General features: G+C 40.9%; 1 protein-coding gene across 7 annotated transcripts in view; it reads right to left on the bottom strand.

Moving 5' to 3' along the window:
* Nucleotides 1–71: 71 nt before the first annotated feature.
* The window catches only part of LOC110987500 (uncharacterized), an 83064-nt gene continuing 71697 nt past the window's right edge, over nucleotides 72–11438 (bottom strand). For 6 of the 7 annotated variants that reach the window (XM_022250276.2, XM_022250277.2, XM_022250278.2 and 3 more), the window contains 9 exons: nucleotides 11272–11334; nucleotides 10341–10488; nucleotides 8367–8563; nucleotides 7560–7688; nucleotides 5402–5485; nucleotides 4531–4608; nucleotides 3534–3746; nucleotides 2519–2634; nucleotides 72–1824 (listed from right to left, as the gene is read on the bottom strand). In XM_022250276.2, the coding sequence (XP_022105968.2) occupies nucleotides 1623–1824; nucleotides 2519–2634; nucleotides 3534–3746; nucleotides 4531–4608; nucleotides 5402–5485; nucleotides 7560–7688; nucleotides 8367–8563; nucleotides 10341–10488; nucleotides 11272–11334 (1230 nt within the window). In that variant the 3' untranslated portion in view covers nucleotides 72–1622. The remainder of the gene's footprint in view (nucleotides 1825–2518; nucleotides 2635–3533; nucleotides 3747–4530; nucleotides 4609–5401; nucleotides 5486–7559; nucleotides 7689–8366; nucleotides 8564–10340; nucleotides 10489–11271; nucleotides 11335–11438) is intronic. The other variant, XM_022250279.2, reaches the window with a different exon arrangement.

The following is an 11438-nucleotide window of genomic DNA, read 5'->3' as shown; positions in this document are numbered from 1 at the left end:
AAAAATTCAAAATCAGTAAGATAATCACAAGGTCACATTTAAGCAAAATGAGGGTGTGGGACACTGATGACTACTTTAAAAAGTTTAGTTAAGAAACATGAACGATTCACCTTTATTTACCAACAATTCAACCCAAACAGCACATTGGACCAAGATCTTACCTATGTTCTATGTTTACATTGTATCTCACAAGCAACATTTTTCATGCTAACCATTTTATAAAAACATTTCTTACAGTTAGCACCAGGAGTTTGTGTTTAATTTATAGCTGTTCTAAATGTCTAATGTTTTCTGCTCTTAAAAATATACTGCAACAAATACATACATGTATATACATGAACATGGCACATAGGTGTTTGGGGGTGCGTCTTTTCAAAATATTTGAAATTTTCTGAGGCAGCAAGTATAAATCGCATATGAGTTGATATTTCACGAGTTAGGACACAAATGTAATTGAAATATTTTTCTGCTATAAATAGTATAAAAACGGGTAAATATTGAAATTTTTGGCAAACACTCATACTTGGAAAGATAACTTTTGATATGTTCTGGAATTATAATGAATAATGCACCAAAACATTAAAGATTATTATCAGCATGATTCTATTAGAGTAGAGAAAAGTTAGCTCGTACCTGAATATACACATCAAACCATACTGTCTGTCTGATAGTAAAAGGCAGCCTTTGTGCGGCACGCAAATACTGTATGCTCAACAACCTAAATGGCACCAAAGAAACCCCTAGAACCTTCCAAGACTAATTTACTGGCATCATCTTTTTCACTGGGGATATCCAAAATTGTTACCAGCTGTCAAACCAACAGGATAAACAACTTAAAACATCAAAACTAGACTATTCTAAAGCCTAAACATGATTTCAAATGTGTACTCCAAACAAATCACATCTCACTTTTTTCAGTAGAATGTACAAAATGCTGCAAGGGCTTCAGATACAGGGGAATAACTTTTACTCAGCACTTTCCTCAACACTTCCAGAGTTTATAAATAAAAATGTAAGTAAACTATACAAATAAAAAAGAAAGAAAAGAATGGTCAAGAGTCTGTTGAAATCAACCATTTTCTTACTACATATTGTGGCAGCGAAAGTATTAACTATAAAAAACCCACAGAAATATTCTTTAAAATGAGAACCCCCACAATATACACTAAAAGTTTGCTATTAAAGGCACTTGTTTACAGTAATTACATCTGTAAAACCTGTTGTATGATTCATAGCACCGAAACAATGATTGCAAGGTTTCTCTTTTTTATTTAAACAGAACACACTGGTTTAGTCTTATTTTTGGCCGGATAAGATTTCTTGAAAGAAATTTCTCACATGAAAGACACCCCCGCCTGAAACTCATTCCAACAAAAAGGAGTTTAAAAATGCTACCGGTACTCATCTGTATAGAACCGGGGTACAGATAGGAAGTACAAATTAATTTAGTTCTCCTCAATGTTACAAAAACAAAATTAAAATAGGGCCTTCAGAACGGTTCCTCAGTTAGCATGGAGGAAAAAAAAAATCTGTAGAATGCCGATGAAGAGACCCCAGTAATAACTCTAACCCCTCTTCGTGGTTGATTAACCAGCTTGTCGCTTCCACTACGGATAGTTGTTTTAAGTGTCCGGTGATACCTGTACACATAGCACCACCAGGGCATTACTGCATAGTTGTGTCTCTTGGCCTAGGAGCTTGTGGCTGCCCAGTGGGCTGGCTTGACCACTGGCGCTGCCGTCATATGTGCGCCACTCCTCACAGTAGCTGTCTGCCATTCGCCGGCCATCCACGTATGAACCATGCCAAATGTACTTTTGGTCCCTGTGATTGGGAAGAAAGATGTTGGTCTGATGAATTAATTTGTAGAATACTAAACAATCCAAAATCTAGGTGTGGGATATTAGATATTCAACATTAGATAATATGCGTCATGCTATAGATGACTATTAGTATGCAAATAACGAATGTTTCTGAGTGCGATGGTAAGACTAATTGCACTCTAAAGGTAAGAATGGTAAGAATAACTGGCTTTTATGCAGGTGTTGTATTATATAGGATATTCAAACAACCCATTTCTTAGGCTTGATTTATCACACAAGAATCACATGTCAACAAATACTGAATATCCAATATCTAACTGGGATATTCAGGTATTTCCTATCTGCTTCAATGTGTAGTATTGTACGATATTAAGGTATCCCATGTAGGGGCATTGAATATTCAGATTTTGGGGAGGGGGCTATGTGATGTTAGATTATTCTATATCAGTGCATGGTATTATCTTACATGACAGCAAAAAGCCTGTCTTCAGAGAGAAACTCTGCACTGTCATGTCTCCCTTCTTGGTTCTACATGTTGCAGGACAATGTGGCTCCTTTAATCCACCAGCCTACAAGATTCCATCACGATATATACCACATGCATGCTGTGACTTATTCTGTTTGTGTCTGGCAAATCAGTGTCCTGTCTAAGAGTGGTTTTCGGTACAGGTGTCCTTGGGTCAGCTTGCTCTTACCATTCGTCGTCTGTCATGACATCTTTACCATCAAATGAATAGATGTGCTTATCACTGTCGAAAGTTGCACCCTTTCCATTGAAGATGCCAGCCCATGACTGAAACATGATCTCATCCTGTTGTACATAGCAATAAAAACAGAAATTGGTTGATCATCTTTGAAATGCCTTGGAGTTTGAAGGAGTTAAACCCACATATCTTATTTCTGAGGATGTGTAAAATGGCAGAGAATTCTGACCAAATGGATCAGTTTGAAGTATGTCAGGGAAGGCTTCAAATAATAGTTTGTCTAGTGTGAGGAGACTGAAGTATGTGTGTGCAGGTTACTGGTTTATGGTTGAAACTGAATAAACATACTTTGCAGGGATGAAAGCTGGTTTGCCCCGGGGAAGGGGGTGGCAATTTCAAGAAAGTGGAACTCCAACTTCCAGCATTTAAAAGAGGAAGGCAAGTGCACACGTGAAAAGCAGACTGCCATAGAATTTTACTATTTTAGTTTTTGGTTATTGTGCATCAAAACCCATGTACTTTCACCTTAATAAAATAACGTACTGCCGTTTGGTTTAACAAATAAAAAATATGAACACCTCAAGCAGAACTCCCTTCTGCTGGTGGCGGGCAGGGTGGGGGCAAGGGGTGCATCCACACCCCCCCAGCCTACACCCTTGCTTTGATATGAAAAACAAATTCAAGCTTGACTGTTCACCAGAATCTTGGGGTGGGAGGGAGGGTGCCCTGACATTAGAAATTGAAATATTTCTACTGGTAATTTACACGAGCAATACTTAAAAAAATTTTGCTCAGGGGTCTAAGTATTGAATATTACTAGACGATGTGTGTCTGTGAATTAGCACAAAAGTCAATTCCCATGGTTGAATCCCATTTTTTTTGGGGGGGGGGAGCGAGAATGTTTTAGCCAAGAAAGGAGTGTTCCCAACTACTTTTGAGCAATACGACATGTACTTTCTTAACAAGCAGCTTCTCTTAACTAGAGATTAGATTGTATTTGCAGAACCTTGGCATTTGCAACAGGCAGATGATGGTAGTCCTTGTTGACCACAGACTTGACGTCCTGTACCCTGGATGACAGGAAAGCACGATAGGTTCCTGGGAGTCTGGCTTGCTGGGCTTGCTGAAAACAGTGACTGTCTGCACCAGATAGGCCACCTATGCTGTCCTCGCTGTATGTGTCACCCGTCATTGGATGGTTAAGAGCATACATGTACAGCTGAGAACAGATAATGGGGTAAATTGGTTTGAAAATGGGCTTTTTATCCTTTATCAGGGGGAGTGGTGTTGCTTTTTGCAAGGGGTATTTCACAATTCGATAATACTTGTGTGAGCTTTAGCCCTTTGATGAAGGGTTTTGCCTTTAAACATGAATGGGCTTTGCTCTACAATAATAAGATTTGTCCCTCAATATAGGCTTTTCTCCCTTCAATATGGGATTTCATCTTTGATACAGGGTTTCTCCATCAATGTTGAGTTTTGGCCTTTAAGTGTGGGGTTTTGCTCTGCCCTTCTATGCAGGGGTTTTGTTCCTTCTATTTGGGGCTCTGCCCATAAAATGTGGGCTTTTGCACTTTGATGTCTTTGATGCATGGGGTTTTGCTAAGGCCATGGGGCTTTTTGCTCTAAATTAATTTGCCCTTCAATGTGGGGTTTTACCTTTCAATATGGGATTTTTCTTTGACCTTGATTGTGGCGTTTTTGCCTGTTACAATCAGAATTTAAGGCATGCTCAGTACTTTCAAACTACACTTGATCAGATTTAAACTCACAACACCCTGCTCCCATGAATACAGCATGAAATGATTTAAGAATGTATCATTTCCCCTTGGAAAAGATGTCAGTAATTATAATCCCTACCAAATATCACTACCCACTTCTAATTGGAGAAGAGTACAGTAAAGAGGAACCAACACCAACTGGACACTGATGGACAATCTCCATCAGAATGTTCATTTTTTTCATCAAATTTGACCAGAGTTTTTCTGCCCACAATGCCTTACCATGGGTTGATCGCCAAGTTCAAGATCAGGTCCTGGAAGCCCGGGCTTTGTTGATGGAATTGTGAAAACTTTCTCGGTCTGCAAAATCAGACGTGTACACCAGTGTTGTATTCGAGTCCATCACAAGTCCATGCAAGTCCCTGTAAGTCCATCACAAGCCAATTCACAAGCTTTCAAATGAGCTGTGACAAAAGCACTTATGACTGGCCTTGTGAAGGGACTTGTGACTGAATTTGTGAAAGGACTTGCGATGGACTCAAATACAACGCCGATGCACATGTGAGATAAATTCAGATTTTCCTGAATGCTTAACTGCTTTAAAAATAGGTGTGTACAAATATGGAAGTTTGCTGAGCAAAACGTTTAAAGATTTTGCAAAAGTATAATTAGATCATTAACAAAAGCACCAAGCCAACTCACAAGCAAGCATTCCCTTGAACTCAACATATAAATTGTGTCTGTCCAAAGCAAAACGTTTGCAAAAGCTGTTCTCATATAGACAATTTGAAAACTTTTTGCAACTTTGAAATTCAGTTTGTGGTGAGTGTCTGTAGTTTATGTTGTAGTATTAAGCTCTGAGACAAATGAACCCAATAATCCTATAAAATCCTGCAGGTATTTTGCCATTACCCAAAGGATCAATTATACATCCTGTAGAATCCTGAGGACCCACAGGAGCCGGTACAAGATGGCGAAAATCAAGAAGATTCTACAGAATTCCTTGATGGTCTTAAGGGTGAAGCAGAGTCTTTCTCGTTTCTTTTTGTTACTCCCTTTTCAAGTTGAAATTGAAAAGGACAGCTCCTTCTATCCACATCAAGCTTCAACAGACACTACATGGAACCTAGAACCAAGAGCGATGGCAACTTACAGTAGAGTGAGTTTGTGGAGATGGAGTGGTGGTAGAGGTGGTAAGAAGTGGTGGCACAGGGTCTAGGTTAAAGGTGGCTCCGAGCTAGAGAGACAGGGAGGAAATGCATGAAACTAACATGATCATCGAGCAACTGCGGGCAGTGATGCCCCCAGTGGCATGCTGAACAGGGGTGTCGTAACTACAGACAAATTCAAACTGAGAAAGGAACTTTTGTTTCTGCTAGCTATGCATGCTATGCAGAAGTACGCGAGTTCACTTTCATCATTGGCAGTGATGAAATTTGATCTGCCAAGGGCATCTTGGCATCATGTTCTGCGGTGAAGCTGTGTACAATTAAGAAAGATACTACAGACTGCTATCTGGCATACAGCATACAGTACAATGATAGAGAGAAGGCCATCTTTTTAGGATGTAATAATCTGCGGCTGAATCTCACACAAAGAGTTCAATAGACATTGTTTTGCTTATTAGATCTGTGTGTAGGAAGATCACCTTTGCTTCCTCATTTTGATGTCACATTGTTTGACATTTCGATGAATGTGGCCATTTATCTTGGTGCAAACGAGGCCACCTTTTTAATCAGCTTCCACTGTGTACGATTTGCTTCAAGCCTCAATACAAAAGAAGCCTGTGAACATCCTACTGATTCTGTTGCATTTGATCATACGTTTTAGTTATGATTTTTCACTTTGAGGTTTTTATGGTTTGCAAAATGACACCTGTTTCTAAGTGAAATGAATTGATTCCTAAAATTGATGGCTGCTGCCAGTCCAAAGGTTTTAGGGGTTGTCCCTTAGAGCATGTTGAGTTCTCCCAAGTCTTTAACATGAGCCTGACATTGCAATCTTTTGTTGCTCTGAGCACTGGCAGAAATGCACTCACTACATTTTATAGCTTTCGGGCATATCTGGGACAAGATACACATAGCTGCAGCCTCATGTAACACAGAAGGACTTTTTACAAATATTACAAAGAGCATGTCAGTTTCCCCTTATCATTACTGAGCACACAAATCTTCAAAGCCCCTGCCACTTCAGCGCAACTTTTTTCCCCAGGTTACAGCAATCTTAGCAGCGATACACGTCTACAATCTAGCACATCCATTTGTTCATCTCTGCATATTGATCCCACTGTTAACCTGGTTTTGAATAAGTCAGCCACACCCTCCCCCAAGTCAATGAAACCCACATCTCATCCCAGTAACCACAAGAAAGAGTGCGAACATCAACTTTGGATCAGCACAGGGTTAGGACTTCACAAAGCATTATAAAATGTTGCGGTGATCATGTTTCCAAGAATCACTACTGCCGTACAGTGAACCACTTATCAATGCCAACCAGCAAATGCAGTGAGAACTTTTTAGGGGGGGGTGGGGTAACAACTCAACAGATGCAAGCACTTCTTTCTAATTAAAAACAAGCCATAAATCCCAATCTACTGCAAAGAGAAAACAAGGCATGTTGACAACTGCTAGGACTACTTAGGGTGCCAGCTATCAGAATGCAAAAAATAATCCCACACAAGAAAAAACACGAGCCACCACGTCTATAACTAACTCTACAGGTTATGATCTCTTTTTTATTGATGAAAAGAGCTTCAACTTGAGCTTGCGGCTCGAAAAGAAAACTTATGATTTTTTAAGAATGGCGAGAACAGACTACTTCTATAAATTGGATCTGCTCAAACAAAATTGAGTGCAAACATGCTGAGAATCATGCCCTTTAATAGTTTCTTCAATAAAAGAAATGGAGTTTTGGCAGACTTTTTCTAATTGCCACATTTCTCCAAACCTCCACAATGAATTGATGCTAATACTGTTTAACACCATGCATAGAGAGCTCCTCCTTTGCTCCATTCAAAAACATGAAACCTGTTCGCTCCCAAATCCATCAAATCCAACACAGAAAGACTTTGGAGGATTTTGAATGGTTGAGGTTGGTAGAGCCCATTTACCAGTATATTGGGACTTGATGCTAGGTTCCAACACAGTGTTGGATTTTGGAAGATTTGAGAGGGTTTCTCCAAAAAACGCTCAGGGGGTCAGTTTTTAACATCACCAAACTTTAACATTTTCAGCTTGGCCTCATTTGTTGGAGCAGATACCACACTGCAAATCCCCGAATGTGGATGACTGCTGTGTCTTGTACAAACTTACCAATATCTGTGTCATTCCATTATCGCGCCTCAAGTACAGCTCTTGGACATCTGTGACAAATGCAATGGTGCCTGGGGTCAGGCTTGCAGCTTGCTGGATCATGTCATTGATAGAACTGAAAGACGTCAACTGCAACCAGAAAAATAATAAATCCCTGTCCTAAAAGGTGACTTAACCTACAATGTACATTGGCATAAAACTGCAAAGAAAGATATTTGCGCCCTCTCTTGGTCCAGCTCCGAGCTCATAAAAGCACCACTGAAAATAATCCTACAGCTTTCAACTTGGCACACTGAATATGAGTAAAGTTTTTAGTGAACGCACACCAGGAAAAAAGCTGATTTAGAGGTGTGAAATACAAGTGACCATCATTGAAAAGTGCTTACGGTAAAAAATGTGCTAAGCAGTGTCGGGTCTACCTTTACACCAAGTTTCAATAAAACATATCACTGAATGGCTGATTCTGTATTAATTCCAATACTACCTCCTACAATGGCAGTGAAATGGTGAATACCTGGCCAGTGTAGGGTCTACTACTTTAAGAAGCTACACATTAAGGCACCTCAATTGCTTTTGGGAGCTTTATGATTCGAAATTGCTTTATGTAATTCTTTTATGGCCTCTCCGAGAGGCGACGTTAAATTAGGGGTTATTTTACATGCTTTTGGAAGAAAGGGAAATGAAAAAGTCCTCCTTTCACTTTTCTCACTATTTTTTACATACAAGGAATACAGACACAGATGGGGGCACGGCCACTGTTGGCCCCTCTGGACCTAACAGTGCTTCAACCACAGCCCTGGTCATTACCTGTCCGCTGCTGGCCGGCCCTGGAAATCCCCTTGGGCCAGGCTCTCCAGGCCTTCCCTCAGGACCCCGAAGCCCAGGGTCTCCTGGACGACCTGGTTCGCCTGGTGCCCCATCCTCTCCGTCTATCCCGGGGAAGCCCTGAGGCCCTGGCAGACCCTCTATGGGTATGTACGAGCCCTCTGGCAGGTCGGAGGCACCTTTGCAAAGTGGAGGTGGATGCAAAGAAAAATGACAGAATTTAGAAATGAAGCAGTATCAGACACAATGCAAACCACAAGAAAATTGATGAACAGAATGAGTGATGTGAGATAAGGTCTTAAGTGGCACTTGAAGTTTTTGTTGCTTGGGAGTTAATCTGATTATTAATGAGGAGGCCATTCCAGTCTTGAGACAAGGAAAGACCAAGAACATCTTCCCCTGCACAATCCTTTGATTCCCAGGCAACACAAGTAGTGTATCCATTGATATTGCAAGCATGATCTCTCTTGGTTTTTTCTGTACGGAGGTGTTGTCTCAGCAGAGGGGTGAGTGGAACATAAAAAGAATAGCTGAAAATGTTAGCGTGAAGCAAGAAGCGTATACGGTGTGGGAATATTTTGAAAAGTAGATGCCCTGTGGTACATTTTACAGCTTCCTGGTGCAACCACGTTTTTTTTCCCCAATTTAGGCTATATATATTTTTAATTTTACTTTTTCTTCATATTTTTGGGAAATTCCTGAAGGTTAAAATTAACTAGTAATATACCATAATTGTAAATATCAAGGTTTGCAGAGTGAGTTGGCCCTTTTCTTAAGGATTGGTCTTGTCAAAGACTGTATCGAAATCAGAACCTCTTTAGACAATTGCACATTTGTTTTGCACTGATATTTTGATGACTTTATGTCCAAGTACTGAATGAAAGCCCGTACAAAACGATGCAAAACTGTGTGAGAATGCATGACACCAGAACTTTGCGTACCCCGCACCAGTTGTTTCAAAGCAAAAATTTACTAACCTTTTTTCTAGCAGTAAATTTACAGTGAAATGTGGACTACCACAAGTTATAGTGGAGCTTGTTAGTCATTACTTCCCTTCACATACTAATGGCTGCAATAAGTCCCACTGACACATGATATATGAATATTGATATTTAATAGGCAACCAATCACAGCACAATGATCGCATGGTCCAATTAAGCCCACACAGATTTATATACACTGTACACATGTCTATGTAGGTGTGCATAAAGATGTACACACTCGGTGTTGTATGGTAAATTCAATCACATGCATTTAATATGCATGTGCAGTGCTCCAGTACCTTTGGGTACTGTCTCAGACAGGCAATGTGTGAAGTTTGGCCTGGCTGTTGGTCGTGTTGGTAGAGAGAGAAAAAGAAAAAAACAGAGAAACCTGTGCTTGCGAAAGGAAGAAAAATCTGTCCCTTAACCCGGCTAAAAAGCGGAAAATGACATTCGGCATATTCAACAAAAAAGTGGAAAGATGTTAAAAAGCAAAATTTCACTCCTTGTATCTGGGAGGCATATGGGCTCCATGCATGGTCAACATGTGCACTACCTTGGCTGATGCCAGTGATTTCCTGAAGTATTCATGTCAGGTGGGGGGGTAGACTAGTCCCAGTCCTTCCATTGTCATTTTAAGTCTAGGCAATCATACACCCATGAATCAACTGATCTGCCTGGCATTCTGGTTTCCAGAGTCAATTCCCAGAGGAAGCATTTGTGCACAGAGGTCACAAGAGTGCAACTATAAGCTGCTTGGTATATGTGCAGCAGGACTTCGAAAGTTAACATTTTTAAATGCAAAGCCATTAAATCAAGTTCCTGCATCCAAGTTTTGACTGCACGTGTCCACGCCAAGTGACGGCGGCTCAGAACACACGCATGAAAGAGGAAGTGGCTTACATAGGTGTGTGTGTTATTCCTGGCCGTAGCCAATAACATGTGGATGCGGCCTTTGGGGGCACATCCTTACCAGTTGGTCCACGGGGGCCCGGGGGTCCAGGGGGCCCTGGGAGTCCCTGGGGCCCTTGGGGTCCATCAATTCCGGGCACGCCAAAGCCAGGCGGGCCTGGGTTACCGGGCCGACCCTGCTCACCCTTCAAACCAATGCCAGGACTGCCCTGTGTCCAAAATCACAGAAATGGAAAATTAGGCAAACACTGTCTAAACCATCTGTCAACAGCAATGTTCTATGATGCACTTATCAAGGAGAAGGCATTCTTTTTAGCCAAAAATTCTAACTTTTTAAAAACATGATATCACTACCTTTTTCAAGTTTAACAAATGCCAAGACTCGGTGGTCATTTGTTACAAGATTTAAGCAACATTTCTCCCAACATTATCATGTTTTTAAAAACCTTTTCGACAATGTCATATGGTATTTGCAGTGACACTCAGCCATGGCCCAAGACTGTTTACAGGCTCAGCACACACTCAGCTCTAGACTCCAGGAGCCAGTTTGACCTGTGTGGGCACAGACTCAAAAGCAATCACTCAAAGATGGGGACAAGTATGAATGTCATGTAGCACGTATGCCGGATTTGCTGGAATGTGTTTAAATAGCTGTTGAATAAACAATGCAGGGAATCCCGGCACTGTTTAGACATCATCAGACATGAAGTGGTTAGGAAACTCAGAAGGGCCCTAATCAAGTTCTTAATTTGCTCCATTCCTGCCTTTGAACAATTCTACCTATATTATCACATTTATCCATCAGCCAGCCATCAACAGAAAAATCACTTGATAAGACTGCCATCTTGTTACACCAATTATCTATTCTTACACGTCAGAATCGTGCAAAAATCCAGGGGCACATGCTTGGTTCCACACAAATTTCTTGAAATATTGTATGCTAAGATCCTTAGCCTGTCATTTCTCTTAATTTCGTGGCTCCAATTGCTTACCTTGTCACCCTTGGGGCCTTGAGGTCCAGTACTCCCAGGCACACCATCCACACCAGGATGACCCTAGCATAGACAGATGCAAAAAAGCAGTAACTATCTCATCCTCTCCAGGGACTTTACCCAATTTGGTTCAAGAGGGAAGGGCGTTTAGCTATCCGAAGGGGGAA

The sequence above is a fragment of the Acanthaster planci genome, linkage group LG03, assembly GCF_054643075.1.
Source record: "Acanthaster planci isolate LZ-2023a linkage group LG03, COTS_SCS, whole genome shotgun sequence".
Classification (NCBI taxonomy): Eukaryota; Metazoa; Echinodermata; class Asteroidea; order Valvatida; family Acanthasteridae; genus Acanthaster; species Acanthaster planci.
The sequence above is the reverse complement of the archived record's forward strand: the minus strand, read 5'-3'. Positions and strand labels throughout refer to the sequence as shown.